Below are 17,332 nucleotides of genomic sequence, written 5' to 3'. Positions count from 1 at the left end.
CTAACTATGAAACATCTGCAGGATTTGATTTGATAGTACACTGGGAGATGTCATAGTGAATTTGACATTCCAAATGAAAGCACAATTTTTTGCTTATTTTTACAATAGGTGGCCCAGGAAGTGGGAAGGGAACCCAAAGTTTGAAAATAGCAGAACGTTATGGATTTGAATACATATCAGTTGGTGAATTGTTAAGGAAGAAGATCCACAATACAAGCAGCAATAGAAAATGGAGTCTAATTGCTAAAATAATTACTACGGGAGAACTGGCCCCTCAGGTACAACTCACCTAAGAAATACCTTCTCTTTGGTAAAAGATTTTTACATGCTGCGTTAATGTGCATCACCAAAAAACTTTTAAAACTATTTCTCTCCATGAAAGGAAACAACCATAACTGAGATAAAGCAGAGATTAATGCAGATTCCTGATGAAGAAGGTATAGTTATTGATGGATTTCCAAGAGACGTTGCACAGGCACTCTCCTTTGAGGACCAAGTAAGAGACTGTCTTTATTCTTAAGAAAACTTATGTGTCTCATATCATTGTTAAGCTTCTTGAAATTAATGAGCAGATTCTCAGCATTGCTCTTCAAATCTTTTCAACATAATTACAGTTGACAAAAGGTCACTTTCTTGGCATATACTTTAGAGTATGAAGACAGAAAATTCTGTAAAAAGACAGAATGTGATAGTGGAACCAAATAAGCCTAACCTTCTGCTGATGTATTGAAAATCCTCCCAAGTTAAGGAAAAAAATCGAACAATTTTCATACATTAATCATTTAGGAAGGGAAAAAAGTTATCCTTTAATATTTAATTGTACAATTTAAATGTTCATTAAGAGAAACACATTGAAATCAATGAATTCCTTCACAATCATAGAGGAATGGTCTCAAGGTTATTCTGAGGTGCTGAAAAGATTGAAACAAATGCTAAGATTAAAATTGCCTGCATTTTTGTGAGCTCACTTAATCCAGTAGTGGTCATCTCATTTTAGAAATAGTTGTCTGTTGGCTTGCCTAGTTCTGCTGAAATCAATTTAGTCAGATAAAATGATTACATAGTAAAATACAGAGTCTATCAGGATGACATAGACGTGTATGAAGGCATGTATATAAGTAAATCTAAAATATGTAAATGTAATTTCCACTTGGGTGCAGTGTTGTGAGGAAAAAATGTTATTTAATCTTCTGGTTAAACACTGTAACATATAATATTTCCTTATGGCCATATGCAAAGGTTACAATTCAATATTGCATTTCTAGCATGCTTTTCAAGCAAACCATTTCAGAGTGCTCCACAATCACTAACAGCACTAATTATCATTTCTGTACTTTGAATTCTAAATGGAATTGCCTCAATAGAAGTAACAAAAAGAAAGCAGCCTAATGAGGCTCTTCATTATTGCTCTTTTATAAGGTATAATTCTGGGTGAAGTTCAGAAAACCAAATTGTGAAAATTAAAAGAAACTGACAAAATAGTTATTATGGAAAACGGTTGATGACTGCCAGCTACATTTGCTTATAAATTAAGAAAGGAGAAGTTTGTGGTTAATGTTAATTATTTTCGAAACTGAAAAAAGAAAAGAAATTTAGTCCGAATCATCATTCCTTGATTCACTTTTCGTTTTCAGTAGACGTTTAAAATATCTTTTTATAATAAAATTGCAGTGAGTGTAAGCAGGGTGGTGTAATTTGAAGAGAGTTATGCCAGGCAGGTATATATAAGGTTTATGCATTACATAAATACTTATAGAGATATAAGAATAGTGATCATACAGTGTAAGTACATACATCATTAAAAATTGGGCCTTATTCTTATTTACTCTAAGACCCTTTTACATTTTTGCTCAAGCATTGTAACTTGGCCTTAAAGGGATATGGCCCCATTACACTGCCAGAGCCTTACTGTAATTGAGAATCAAGCCCAGCACATTTATTCATCTCACTATGAGCCTTTTGCCGAAGTCTATGTATGTATTTATTTCTTTAAGAACATATGGTCTGATCCTGCAGTCTTTGTGCACTAAATCTCCCACAAACATTAAGGGGAAACTTGAATGTGCAGAGATAGCAGGAGTAGACATTTAACATTTAAAAAATTTATAACACACTGATGATTGTCAACAACAAAAGATAAATCCTATATTAAAATCTAATAAGCAGAACAAAGAGGAAAACTCAAACACTGTCACCAACCAATTAAACGTTTAAAAAATAGCATAGAATTAGAGAAAATTAAACAGTAATAAGGCATTTTACAGACACGGCCCCAGATTCAGCAAAGCATTTAAACAAGTGTTTAACTTTAAGCATGAGTAATCTATCACTATTTAACAGACCACCTAGGTTCTTTATTCTATTGGGTCCAATGAGAACAAAGTCCCTTCCCTGAAGAGTTCACTGTCTAAGAAAGGGGTTGCCAACTTTAATATGCGGCTCCTTGTATAGGCACTGACTCTAGGGCTGGAGTTACAGGTGCCAACTATCCAATGTGCCGGGGGGTGCTCACTGCTCAACCCCTGGCTCTGCCACAGGCCCTGCCCCCACTCCACCCCTTCCTGCCCCCTCCCGAGCCTGCTATGCCCTCACTCCTCCCCCTCCGAGCCTCCTGCACACCACGAAACAGCTGATTGAGAGGTGCGAGGAGGGAGGGGGAGGTGTTGATCGGCGAGGCTGCCAGTGGGCGGGAGTCGCTGGGAGTGGGGCGGAGCTGATGGGGGGCTGCTGATGTATTACTACGGCTCTTTGGCAACGTACATTGGTAAATTCTGGCTCCTTCTCAGGCTCAGGTTGGCCACCCCTGGTCTAAGAGCTTACAGATGAATGATGACGAATGGCATACAACTAAAAGCAGTGATTTAGTGGTGAAATGGAGGAAGCTTCTTGGTGCTATGGCTTTGTTGTTTGATTCTGTTGTTGGCAAGGGAAGAATGAAAAGAGATGGAAGTGGAGGGATAGGCAGGAACTACACTGCACGGGTTCTCCATACCCCCAACAACTATCCTATGGTGAAATTATTCCATATACATAGGACCAGCACTTGGCCTATAAACCTCTTAAATCCCACATAAGCCCCTACGCAGGGGTGCATTTCACTCTTAAAGATGTTGTGACTAATACCGCTATGCTTCTGTCAAGCCTGAGGAGGTGATGGGGGTAGCCACTGAAAGGTAAATCCCTCTGCACAGAAAGGGAGCAGGAAGAGGTAAAGGCTTATTTGTGAACTCTTCTGTTGCTGCACTCAAATATCTCTTATTAGCTTTTTTAAAAATTCAATTGTCCTATCAAAGTTCCGCTAATATGTGTTAAAGATACCCTTCTGGTAACATTGTTAGCTCTCATTGATCCTAGGAGACTAGGCAAACAGACGGGGATGATGACAAATGCTAACTTGGGCTCCTTTTTAATACGTCCCATTGCTTCAGGGCTGCTGTTGATTTATTCTTATGTTTTTCAGAGGAAAGAGGGGATATATTTGGTCATTTTAGGCTGGAATATACTACCAGTCACATCCTTCATTTTCAAGCTGATCAAATGGCATTTGCTAAATTATATTCCTCAGAGTCCTATTCTGACAATGCAGTGCTATTTGTGTCTCTGTGCGTAATCCTATGTATGCAGCCATGTTCCAGTCTGATCTGTTCTGGGGTAAATCAGACCAGTGAGGAAGGGAGGAAGGAATCATCACCAGCTCCACAAGTTGGAGTTGTGGAGCTGGTGGAGCTTTTTGGGGTAGTGTCATGGGGAGAGAATACTGTCTTCCCTATCCCTTCCCTCTCCCCACACAAGGGCCATGGAAATTACTATACACCTAGGGCTGACATATGCATTAAAATATACTAGAACTATTTTAATCTGCTGTGCGGTATGATCAATGGGGATAGGGTCACGTTTCTCCTGGTTTTGTATTGTATAGAAGTAAAGAATGCTGGTTATCTCTTAAAAGATCTCTGTAGAGCAACCAACAATTCTCCAACGATAAGAGGGATGGTCTTGTGCTTAAGGTACTGGATTGGCAGCCGGTAGCTACCAGATCTGGATTCTAGTCCCAACTCTACCATAGACTTTCTGTGTGATAAGCTTCAGTAAGCCACTTACTCTCTCTGTGACTCAGACCCCTTTCTGTAGCATGAGGCTAATAACTGAAGGGATAGCATAGCCTTCAGGCTAAACTTGATAATGTTTATAAAGTGTTTAGAGATCCTTAGGTAGAAAGTGCAGTGGAATTGTGAAGTACAAACTACTGAACACTTCACAATAATTTGTATGAGACGGCAATTAAAAAATATGACTTGTGTTTTCTACAATTTATAAATGTTTAAACTTTCTTACTGGCTGTGTGTAGAAGCTATTCATAATTTATAATAAGGAAAGGGGAAAATTGTTCTCATTAGCCAAAAGTGAAAAGATGAGAAATAATGAGTTGAAGCTGCAGCAAAGGGCGTTTTGATTAAATAAGAAGATACATCTTAATTAGAAGATCTACTAGGAAGTAGAACATGTAAGAGAAATGGTGAAATCCCCAGTAATGAAAATAATCATCAAATCCATATTAGCCTGGAATATATACCCCTTATTTAAGTTGGTGAATACTTAGTCACATGACTGACTTCAGTCCCTCTGAAGTCAATCAGACTATGTATGGGAATAAGTGCCCACCAGTGTGAGTAAGGGGTACACAATCTAGGTTATTACAATCACATTTTAAAAGGTTAAATTTAATTGAACTATAAAGATGTACACATGCTCACAACAGGTGATCTTTTTAATAACCATTTCTCTTCCTCATCCCATCCTCACCTTACAGTTTGGTAACAGCATTCATCACACTGAATTTAAAATTACTAGACTAAACTCTTTAGAACAGTGGTTGTGTCTTATTTTTTCTATAAGGCACTTTGCACACTTTTGGGTGCTGTGAAATTAATAATAAATATTGTGAGTTTGTATTGGGATATGCAGAACATGCCACAGTACAGTGGATGTATAGACTACTCTCTAGGATCCCTTGAAATAGATAAAATATGGATTGGGGGGGACAACAATGGGCAGTGGGGACAGAGTGTTGTAATAAATTCATCCCTTGTCATTTATTATAATCTGTAGCATGTTGGGGATGGATGTGTACTGGCCTGTGAAAGTGTATAATTACCAAAGGAATTTTCACTTGCAAAGCAGCATTTTCACTGGAGTCCCCTTCTTTTGACACTGTTTACACATAGTTAAATCACATTGCAAGAACATACATAATGACATCAAATTAAATGGGAGAGAATGAACAAGGAGACTTTGCAAAAGGGTAAATGGTTAAATTATGTGGAATTGGAGATGAGTAATAAAGGAAACGGGAGAATGGGTAAAGCAGGAAGAGAGATTAAGTTGACGTGGAGAGGGTGGGATACAGAGAGCAATAAGCAGGGCAGGTTTCAAAAACAAACAGCCTTGTTTAATTCAATTAAACATTTTTGCAATTTTGGGTCTTTTTTTTTTTTGGCATCAGAGGCAAATGGAGAGGGCCTGCATAGGTGCTCTGTGTCACTGAACCCTATATTTGCTCTGACTGTGAGATGTGGGGAAGTGAGGCTGAGGAAGATGTCTGGATAGTGTCCACATAAGGGGCCTCTGTACCTAAGATACACCAGAAAGGCAGGCCCTGCACTGCCTCTGAATAGGCTACCGTGGAGAATGTTGTTGGTGGCAGGCTGGAGGTGGGCCAGGAGAGATTCCATTCTTATCAAGATTCAGTGCTCCAAAACCTCCATGTAGGGTGTGTGTAAGGCATAGGCTGGTAGGCTACAGGCTAGTGACCACAGAGAGGAAAATCTGCCATACACACACCACCTCTACAGAGTTCCCTGAATGAAGGAGATTTACTTAACCTCTATGCAGTACTAGGGTATAAATGTCACTACAGAATCATAGAAATGTAGGGCTGGAAGAGCGGTCATGTAGTCTAGCCACCTACATTGAGGCAGGATCAAGTATACCTAAGCCATCGCTGACAGGTGTTTTTTCCAACCTGTTCTTAAAAACCTCCAATGATGGGGATTCCACAACCTCCTTTGGAAGTTTATTCCAATGCTTAACTATCCTTATAGTTAGATAGTTTATCTTAATATCTAACCTAAATCCAGGGGTGAAAGTAACACAGAAGACTTACCGGTCTGGGGGCCCAGCTCCGGGCCCCCGGAAGGGGGTGAAGCCTTGGCGGAAGGGGGCAGGGCTGGGGGGTCAGCCTCCCCCAGCCAGCCCATCCGCGCTGCCTGGCCTGCACTGCCTGGGGCTCCAGTGGTGATTTAAAAGGGTCCAGGGCTCTGGCCACTGCCGCGGTAGCAGCAGCAGTCGCTGGGAGCCCCAGGCCCCTTTAAATTGCTGAGCCCCGGGGCAGCTGCCCCTTTTACACACACACCACCCCCCACCAGCAGCCCTGCTGGTAGGATCCCTACCGGCAGGGCCGCCGACAGGTGGGTAGGTAGGAGGCAAAAGGGGCAGTGAAGTTAAAGCCACGGCAGCGCTTTAACATTGGCTGCATACGGGCCGGTACTGGTGGCCACTTCTTACTGGTATGCCGTACCGACCCATACCAGACCACTTTCACCCTGCCTACATCTCCCTTGCTGCAGAATAAGTCAATTACTTCTTGTCCTACCTTCAATGGACCTGGAGAACAATTGATCACAGTCTAGCTGTACTGCTCCCTAGCCAGTTATTTCACAATTTGTATTTGTGCATTTGATTTTTCCTTCCTGAGTGTAGTACTCTGCACTCATCTTCACTGAATTTCATCTTATTGATTTCAGACCAATTCTCCAATTTCTCAAGGTCATTTTGAATTTTAATGCTGTCCTCCAAAATGCATGGAACCCCTTTCGTTGGTGTCATCCTCAAATTTTATATGCTTACACCAGTGGTTCCCAAACTTGGTTCGTGGCTTGTTCAGGGTAAGCCCCTGGCGAGCCACGAGATGCTTTGTTTACCTGAGCGTCCACAGGTGTGGCTGCTCGCAGCTCCCAGTGGCCGCGTTTTGCTGTTCCTGGCCAATGGGAGCTACAGGAAGCGGCATGGGCCAGGCCATCGCTTCCCGCAGCTCCCATTGGCCTGGAACGGCGAACCGCAGCCACTAGGAGCTGCAAGCAGCCGTACCTGCGGACACTCAGGTAAACAAAGCGTCTCACGACCTGCCAGAGGCTTACCCTGAACAAGCCACGAACCAAGTTTGGGAACCACTGGCTTACACTCTACTCCATTATGAAAGTGATTAATGAAGGACGTATGCCCAGTAATTACAAGGACAAGCTAATGGCTAATTAATTGTCAGAAATGGCTCACCATACTAAAAAAATACAAAGACAGCATTCTACCATTTTTGTTTGTAAGCACATGTAGAAATTAGTTAAATAAGTGCCTGTATCAGCAGAAGCGTCTTTAACACAATATCTGATCTTAAAATTGTGTGTATTTAATTAAAAATTACACTTATTTGGTTTTCCAGCTCACATGTCTCAATTATGAAGAGTTAGCACTCTTTGGATTTACATCTTTTCTTTACTTAATCAAGAAATTACAAAATGCTACAGTATGAGCATTAATTACGTCTGCTCTTGCATACATTTTTTATATTGACAGCGAATTCTAGTTAAACTTCTGATGTATTTACTTCTACTAACTTCAACACATTTCTTCTTGCCACTTCAGCTAATCCAAAAGCTTGATTCACTGAACTTCACATACTCCCTTTTCACTAGGACAAAATATATTTGAGCCAAAACAAACCAATTAATGCTAATATTCCTGAATATAGGAATAGTTTAGAGATTATAATATCTCCCAGTTATGTTTCCACCATCAGCTTGATGGTGCCGTGCAGCTAGAATGTTCCCAAAGTAGTACTATGTAGAATCATATCAAAACAGAGTGCATCTCAGCTAGTCAGAATGCCTGTAGTAAATGTGCATCTTCAGAGTACCCAGAGGTGGCTATTATTTCTGTATCACTTCAGATCTACAAATCAAGGGGAAGAAAGACAACCCTCCAAACAATCATCTCTAGTCATGCTAGTCCTCCTTGCATGGCATCCATATTTACATCTTAAAGCCCAAAGGAACAGATGACACTTCAAATTAGAATTGAGGCGCAATTTTCTTGGTCTACAAAACCCTCCATGTGACTAAGCAGAAATGTCTCAGCTCCCTCTGTAGATACTGGATTAGTTAGAATAATAAACTGGCTTCTAGATTTTCTAATTTGGGTAATACCGAGGCTCGTGTCACCATGGTATCTGAGCAGCAAAAGTGCTCAGCCTCCAATAGCAGCCATGACCACTTGGTGTAATTCCAGTCAACAAAATGATTTTATGACTGACATAAACTAGCATGATGTCAAAATCAGACTCTGAACACTGGGAGTCACAGTTTTCCTTAGAGCCACTTGTCTATGTCCAAAGTAAGGCCTTTATTTCTCTGCTTTAATTCCTTCTCCCAGTGACTGAACGTCTCACATCCTAACCCAGATAGCTTTTCTCACAGGAAGGCCTTGGGTTCTTGCGCAGTTTTGATTCCCCCATTTCCTATTTCAAGAGTGTTGCCAACTTTTGTGATAATAGTGCTTATTCTTAAAATTCCAGCTCCTTGAATCATGTGATTACATGAGAATCTCAGCTACCATTTTAAATGAAAATAAGTTTCTATCCCTCCTGGTCATGGACAAAAGCTTGAAAACATGAACCAAAAAGCAAATAAAAAGAACCCCAAATTTGTTCATGATTTTTTTGGAGACCTGTTCATTATTTTTGAATGCTTGAGGCTGTCAGTACTGCTGATTTAATTCTGGTTTGTCCCTTCTTTGAGCCTCAATAAATAAGTACCCTAAAAGCAGGCATTCCACTTTCCTTTAGATTGGCAAATATTGGAAAGTTATTTAAATTCCAAGCACATTTTGGAAAATGTTGAGATGAAAGCGATTTACTTAGTATTAACCTGTCAGCTTGAAATCCAGCAAGTCACCTACAGGAGCAGCATGCTCATGCATGTAAAGTATCTTCAGCTCCAGTGACACCATAATGTGATGGCTCTGATTGGTGAGTTGAACTCAAATTGCCTATGAAGAAGAAACTGCAGCTTGACCTTCTCATCCAGTCTCTGAGGTGACAGTAGGTCTTTTCTTCCTAGGAAAACCACAGCTTAGCATTATATTTTTCAGTTAATTTCAATTACTTTTATTCCATTTTCATTCACTCATATATCACTCTTCCCTTCTGAGTTCAGCAGTTGTTGTTTTTTTTTATCTCAGCAGGAGTAAATACATCCAAATCTGACTAGAATTTATTAACAGGTAGATATATCAATAATGAAATGAAATGTATGGTAGATATTGCAATTCATGGATATGTTAATGAAGAGTGTAGAGTTTAATTCTATGTTAAAATAAAGAGCTTAATTTGTAAAGAATAAGTATTTTTAATTGTGTTGTGTGAGCTATATAATATGGATGAATTTGAGGAAATTAAATTTCAATCAAATATATACAATGTTCTTTTAAAGATGCCTCTGAGAACATGTAAATTCATTTCTACATGTGCTTTGCAAACCGGAAGATTGGAAGCCTTTTTGTTTTTCTTAATTTATAGAGAACCATTTTGTATGAAGTAGGTTAACCTGTTAATTCCCAAATACATTTCCCCCAGGGAGGAGTCCATGCTCTCTCCTCAATGCTGGAGTAAAACAGGTTTTGTGCAGAGAACACTGTAGGAACTTGGGGAGAACTGAATTCTCCTCCTATACAACAGCAGACTCAGGGCAGCACTACAGATCCTCTAGGTCTGTTACTCAAATCCTTGGGCACGGATAGTAGCTGCAAGCCTTATACAGCCCCACATTAGTGTTTGTGGCCACTAGTCCTGTTCTCTGTGCTGGGATTTGCAGAGCAGAACAATTACAAGTCCACTATATCACAGATATTTTATGACCATCCACTGATGGGTGAATTTCAATCTTAATGCCTATAGAGAAAAGAAAGGTACTTAGTAAAAGGGGAAGGATGGTGAAAATTTTGTTCTTCAGAACAACTGAAGTTCTCTTGAATTCAACTGTGCTGTTATTTATCTAAGATGAAAGTGCCTCCTCCTGCTGTTTGGTGCATTCCGGTTCATTCCAACAGCTACACACCCACCACTACCCGCAACCCCTCCCACAAAGTGTTATGAGCCAGATTCTCTACTCCTGCGAAACAAATCCATCTTTTCCTATCTCATCTGTCACCCCTAAAATAAATCCATTGCCCAGAAAGTAAATCTACCTTTCCTTCTCAAAAATCTATGTATCTTCCTCCTCTTGCCTGCTCCTCTCCTGTTCTTCCCCATTCCTAAAACTCCATCTCAAATAGCTCACTACCCCCACAAATTCAACTGTTTATCTCCTCTTGGCCCCACCGTTTTATCCTTTGTCCCTGGCTGCTCAAGCCCCAAAATACCATTTCCTAATGGACTAATACTTGACTAAAGGCATAAGCGTAGAGTAAATTGGTCTGTATGATCAGTAACACTTGCTTCCTAACTCCTATGTGCTGAGGCAGAGGGTTTTAACACACTGCCTGTGTGTCCTAGTTACCCTCCTTGAGGTACCTGCTGCCCAGGAGTGAGAGTTACGCTGAGGGAGGAGCAAAAAGCAGAGCTGTTGACTATATGTTTGGGATGCTGATCTGCAGGGAGAAAGGCCAACTAGCAGGTAATGCTGTTGGCACTTGTTACTGAGGCCCTGATGACTGCATCAAAGTCATAAGTAACAGAGTTCCCAGTCAGTGTATTCAGGATGATATTTAGAGGGTCAGCACACGGTTTATATACCATTTAAATCCCATTTAAGTTCCCTCTGCACAGGCATGAATTTCATGCTTAAATCGCATGCATCTGAGAGAGAAGAGACCCTCCAGCTGGTGTGAAGATTTAACCCACTAGGCAATTGCCCCAACTCCCAGTCTAGGCCTAATCAGAATAAATACCTATATGAATGTTGGGGAAACAATTGTGTTACCCACGTAGCACTCACGTTATGAAAGACTGAAGTAAATTAGTAGCAAACCCCCTTCCAGCAGCATGCATCATTTGGCATAATTGGAAACACATTTTTGTTTTCCAAAAACAAAAAAGAAAAATTATGCAAATAGTCTAATGACCTGGCAGAGATGGGATTATACACAGCAGATCAGTAATTATCATGGGGAGTAACAGCACAATGGACATAAAGTAACTTTATAGTAACCTTTATTAGTGTAATTAGAGTTAAATGCACTATTAATCTAATGATGAGTGTGCATGAAAGATCAATTACGTCTTCTCATGAGTATCCAGTAGAATGTACCAGGAATTAAGAAATGAAGCAAATCAGTGATATTTTCTTTTTTTCTTTTTTTTTGGTCTAATGAGGAAAAAAGAGAGTTTAATCATCTAATTTTCTAGCTGGCAACTATTGCAATCTGAGTAATAAGAGGAGACATGAAAAATACCTCCAGAGATTACAAAGCCTCCCTGTCATTTACACTGGCTTTATTCCAGTAATACCATTGCCTTCAATAGATTTACTTCCAATTTACACTGGTTTAAGTAGGAGGTGACTCAGACTAAAAGAGAATTGGATTTGCTCACCAGAAATTTTTATTATAAAAGATAAGAGGACTGGCACCATTCTGCACCCCCTTGTTGTGTTTAGAGTTGAAACTGTATGTTCTTTGCTTTAGTTTAAAACTCAACAAGAAAGTAATCCATAGTAGAATACCTACTGCCTACACACAGCCAGAATTTCTCCTCTGCTGAGCTCCACTCAGTGGGGGTTGGGGAGCCAATTCCAGCTCTCTGACCATGAGGGCCAGTCTATGCCAGTAAGATTTAGAACAACCCCTGATTGTTCTAATTTATACCACTGGCATGGGGCCTCCAATGGATTCTACATCAATGGAGGAAAGGTGTAGTGGAATTCAAACCCACGACAGCCACATGCCATCTCAACATGCCCCACCTTTCCTAGACACTTCACCTATCCCAGGGACAGGAGGAGCTGATGCAGGGACCACCTTTACCAGCTTTATGTTAGTGGGAGGTCCCCTATGGCAGGGGAACTCCCTGCTGGACATTTATGGCCAGAACATGGCACTGTGGTGCAGTGCAAAGGGGTTGGATCTCAAGTAGGTTTTAGATTTGGGTAATATTTATAACAAAATTACTATGAACATAGGCAATCGCTTCTCATTCCTACCATCTACCAAAGGAAAATATATGCAAATTCTCACAGTTCGGTCCTTTAACAATTCCTCCCACCCTTTAGTTCAGAGAATTCAAGCATTGTGATTCTAGTTACTCCCTGCCTGTTCCAGCACCCATTCAGATCAATGGAGTCTTACCATTAACTTTAAAAGGCTTTGGATCGGGACTCATGTGAGTAAGATGCCTTTCCCCGTACTCTTCCGAACCTGCATAAGAGAAAGCATGGAATACAAATATGACATATATGAAAGCTATACATATTGGTCCTAAGAGTTCATGTACTGAGTCATGTATGAATTAGTATGGCCTCTTTCATATGCTACAGTTCATATATGTGTGTAACATTAATAATCATAGAAATGTAGGACTGAAAGAACCTAGATAGGTCATCTAGTCCAGTCCTCTGCACTCAAGCAGGACTAAGTATTATCTAGACAATTCCTGATAGGCGTTTGTCTAACCTGTATTTAAAAACCTCCAATGATGGAGATTCCACAATCTCCCTAGGTAATTTGTTCCAGTGCTTAATTACTCTTACATTAGTTATCTGTGTACATAAAATATGTATGTTCTTTCTACATGGATGGCCCTTAATTTTAACAACAAATGTAGAAAGGATAATTTGTGAGCACTGAATCAGTCTGGGTCTTTACTACCTCGGTGCACAGTCTAGGCACGTATCATGAAGTATTAATCCACTGGAAACATAAGGCTTTGCAAACGTAGCAGCATTTGTTCAACTCTGGAAATAGTTCAAGTGGTTAATTCTTCGCATGTTCCTTGTAAAAAATTAACTCCCCTCCCCCACCTTAACATTCACATCAGTTTTTAACTACATTTTCTTCAATCTTTTACGTTTTTCTTTTTACTGTGCCAGCTGCTTTGGGAGCCAAGACACTTCATTTTTTTTTTTCCAGCTTCATGGGAGAGAGGTGCAGGATGTTGATAAATTGGGGAGAGTTCAGAGAAGAGCCATGAGAATGATTACAGAATTAGAAAGCATGCCTTAGCAATAGACTCAAGGAGCACAGCCTATTTAACTCAACAAAAGAGAAGATTAAGGGGTGACTTGATTACATATTACCTACATGTGGAACAAATGTTTAATAGCGGGCTCTTCAATCTAGCAGAGAAAAATGTAACACAATCCAATGGTTGGAAGTTGAAACTAAACTAGAAATAAGGTGTGAATTTTTAACAGAGACCAATTAACCAGTGGAACAATTTACCAAGAGTCATGTTGGATTTTTCCTCACTGACAATTTTTAGATCAAGTCTGGATGTTTTTCTAAAAGATATGCCCTATGAATTATTCTGGGGAAGTTCTATGGCTTGTGCTATATAGGAGGTCAGACTAGATGATCACAATGGTCACCTTCTGGCCTCAGGATCTATGAATCTATTAAAACAGGAAACAGAAAATGTATTTAGTCTTTTCAGCCATAGTTCCCTTCTGGGATGTCCTTTGTATTCCTCAGAGGAATGGAGAGTGGGGCTCATCTCCCTATGTTGGGCAATGGGGCGTGACTCACAACTTTTTCAGTTCCCCAAGGGATACAGGACTAACCATATGGAAGCCCTCTGCCTTCCTACTGCCTGAGGGTCCCATTTCTTGGAGCCAGACAGTTGGTGTCTACTCACCTATGACTTCTAAAGATGGGTAGTGAGTGTAAAGCTAAGAGATGACAAGAAGAATGGGTTCCTGACTGTATCTGCATCCCTCTTGCTCCTTGCCTGTGCACAGATTGCTGGATCTACAGAACACTATCCTTGAGTCCCAAAAGAAGAGTATTAGGGGAAGCACTGGTATGGAGATGATGGGTTTTTCTTTCTGTGCAGGGCAGGAGAGATCTGCATGTGGAGGATCACTTCTGCATGCTAATCCTCAGAATACAATCTGTCCCCTAGTTAGGAAATTCAAAGCGATGTACTTTTGAATGCATCTTAACAGCAGGCTGATTTTCAACTGAATTATAACCACTTTTGAAAAAACCTTTGTTGCGAAAACATTTTCCATACTAATTTTTATGTAAGGCACCTATATCTATCGCCAGTGAATTATTCCCACACATCTGTGTCCACAGTAATTTATCACATCCCTACTTCATATGCACACCCTTGAAGCCATAGCTGATGCATACTCTTGAAGATATAGCTGCGGCTGAGGTCAAGTGGTAAACAGGAAACACAGGGCTTCATGAAGAAAAGAAATGCAGTCATCACTAATATTTGGAGTGTTTTGTACTTTTCTCATACAAATTATATCTGCATGTAAGAAAGAAGTTATCTTTTTGTGAGCAACACTTTTTGCACCTAAACACCGGGGAGAAATGCTAATAAACATAAATTTTGTAGCACAGTTTTCAACTGCTTTCTGACTGAACATTTGTACTCTACCGATGAGGGGTATTAATGCAGCCGTCACAAAAATTAGAATCTATTGGGTCGGCCCACCACATATGTTAACATCTAATATAATCTTGAATCACTATTTCCTTTTAAGAAACCTTTTAGAGAATAGCTTGATTTGACAATAGGCTTCACGTGTTAAGAATTTTAAACTACTGTTTGGACTGACATTTTCTCTGGGTGGATGATATGTGTTTCCAAGCATAAAAGCCAAGGCTTCAGGATAAACAGCTTCAGCTACTGGGTTTCTGGTGTTAACAGCATGAAGCTTACTACACTATTACTGTTGTTAGTAAAAAAAACATTAATAACAATACTTAGCACTTTTATAGTGCTTTATATTTTAAAAAGCAATGTGCAAACAATTCTTCCTCACAGCACTCACTGTGATGTACCCTCTTTTTATCCTAATTTTAAAACTTGGAAGAGAAAACTAAGACCCAGAATGTGTCTTTCCATTGACTCTAAAGGGAACTGGCCCCTCACAATCAGCCCAGTTTGTGTGGTGGGGCCACAGCATTTGCCAGCCCATGGGCAGATCTCCTTTGTTAGGAGAGTTGCCATTGGTCAATCTAGTGTTTCTTATAAGCACTGAGATTGACTAGTGAGTGTGGGGGGAGGGGGCGAAACAGGGGCTGCTCACAAAATGTGGTGCCAGGCAGAAGGCATCTTCCTGCTTTGCCCTCTATGCCACTACACAGTCCTACCCTCTCCCCATTTTTCCTTGGGAGCTATTGGTTTCCTGGGGAATCTGTTTCTTGTTGCTCACTCTGTGTGTGATTTTATGCTGTATGTAAGTGGGGGAATGGTCCCGCTATTGTGGGAAACTTTCCTGGCTTCTGCACTACCCCGGTGAAGTGGGCTACCGAAAGGATCTGAGTCCTCAATCCCACTTCCTTTACCCAGAGGCCTCCCTGCCCTTGAGGACTCCCATTCCACTCTCCTGTCTGGCAGAGTCCTCGTAAACCGGCTGGGCCGAGGATTCCTAGGGGCTCAACGCCCAACCCTGCTGTGGTCACCCAGGACAGGGGCTACGGTGTCCCCACTCCGGGGTACTCTCTTTGCACTGAGCACCTCCCTGACCAACTGATCATTTCATACAATTTAAAGCAAATACAAGTTGTTTAATTAACAATTAATTTTTAAAAAAGAATAAGGAAAAATGGGAAAGGTTAAAGGAAAACACATCACCCCGCTCTGTGGCAGGGAACATCACAAACAGTGTCTCTGGAATGTCAGGGCAGTTCACAGTCTGTTCCTTGTAGGTCCCAGGCTCCTTCTCAGGCCCTGGCTGTGCTGCAGGGATGCTGTGGGTCGGACACTTGTTCTGGAGGGGGCCACACACTCTCAGGCTCTAGGTGGCAGGACCCAGCGTCGCCCCCGCCCTGTCAGGGTTACGATCCCCCTCCAAGTCTGGCCTACAGAGCCTCTTGGTTGAGGTGTCTCCCTGTGCTGGGCCCACTGCCCAGGGTCCCCCTCACTCTCCCCAACTGCTCACCGCACCCAGCTCCGGACTGCTCCAGCCCCAGCCCCAGCTCCACACTGCCTCAGCACGGCTGCTGCTGCTCTGCCTTCAGCTCCCTGGGCTGCTTGTCTGACCCCTCTGGCTCTGGTTGCTGCAGCTCTGCTCCCAGGACAGCTCTGCTCTCTCTGGGCTGTGCTCTGGCTTTGGGGCTGCAGCTCTGCTTCCAGCAGCTTAACTTAGGCCCCTGCTCTCTCCTTAGCTCGGCCCCACTCTGTCTGACTCAGGCCATTCCAGTTCACACGGAGGATGGGACCCCCCCCAGCCTCCTGATTCTCTGATTAGCCTGCCCGTCCTGTCAATCAGGCTGATCTGGCGCATTGGCCTCTCCCCATTGTTCCTGGGGACTGTCAGTCTCAGGCTCCTGATTTGCCACCGACCCTTCCCTTTTTAGTGCTGGGAGCTAGCCAACCAAAACACCCCCACTGAATGTTAGTAAGCCCCCTTACATGTACATGAGGTTAAGGCAGAATATTGCAGTCACTGCACTTGAGCAGCCCTGATGGTGGCCTCATGCAGCAGAAAGCATGGGGTTACTGACATTGGCTAGGCCTTAGAACAGCTGCAGGCCTTGATAAGCCCAGGCTACATTAGGATGCTGTGGATTGGAGTATTGAAAGAGGGGAAAAACCTGTGACAATATGGGGAGGCTATGGCCTTTTGCCCACCTTTCTTCACTTCTGCCAGGACAGGTGGCCATCAGGAGATATGCTGTGTAAGTTAAAAGTTAGCCACAATTTTATTTACTTGTCCAAAATACTATATGGTCTCTGCCCATACTGGCCCTCTCCTATTCTCAGTGGAAACTGGATCAGGCCTTAGTTGACTTGCATAAGGTTGGTTAGCAAGTACAAGATGGTGGCAGAGCCAGGATTAGAACAGTAGAGGTCCTGGGTACGAATAATATGCTCACTAGGGCCGGCTCTAGGCACCAGCAAAACAAGCTGGTGCTTGGGGCGGCACATTTTTAGGGGCGGCATGGCCGGCGCCAGAATGCCGCCCCTAAAAATGTGCCCCAGCTGCCCTAGCTCACCTCCGCTGCTGCCGCTCACGTGCCATGGCGTGCGAAACAGCTGATTTGGGCGCTGCTGCTCGCCCTCCCTCCCAGGCTCTCAATCCTGGGAGGGAGGGGGAGATCCCGAGCA

At 42.0% G+C, this 17,332-nt stretch overlaps 1 protein-coding gene and 1 long non-coding RNA gene across 3 annotated transcripts in view; one reads left to right on the top strand and one right to left on the bottom strand.

Moving 5' to 3' along the window:
• Window positions 1-17,332, top strand: part of AK5 (adenylate kinase 5) — a 217,196-nt gene that overhangs the window by 9,452 nt on the left and 190,412 nt on the right. For both annotated transcript variants that reach the window (XM_034778645.1, XM_034778646.1), the window contains exons 4-5: window positions 109-278; window positions 383-496. In XM_034778645.1, coding sequence (XP_034634536.1) covers window positions 109-278; window positions 383-496 — 284 coding nt within the window. The remainder of the gene's footprint in view (window positions 1-108; window positions 279-382; window positions 497-17,332) is intronic.
• Window positions 7,206-16,177, bottom strand: LOC117881413. Its single transcript, XR_004646783.1, has 3 exons — window positions 15,857-16,177; window positions 12,394-12,462; window positions 7,206-9,166 (listed from the first exon to the last, which is right to left on the bottom strand). It is a non-coding gene; the product is annotated as an uncharacterized LOC117881413 (long non-coding RNA).

The sequence above is a fragment of the Trachemys scripta genome, chromosome 8 (assembly GCF_013100865.1).
Source record: "Trachemys scripta elegans isolate TJP31775 chromosome 8, CAS_Tse_1.0, whole genome shotgun sequence".
Lineage (NCBI taxonomy): Eukaryota > Metazoa > Chordata > Testudines > Emydidae > Trachemys > Trachemys scripta.
This window is presented reverse-complemented; position numbering and strand designations above follow the sequence as displayed.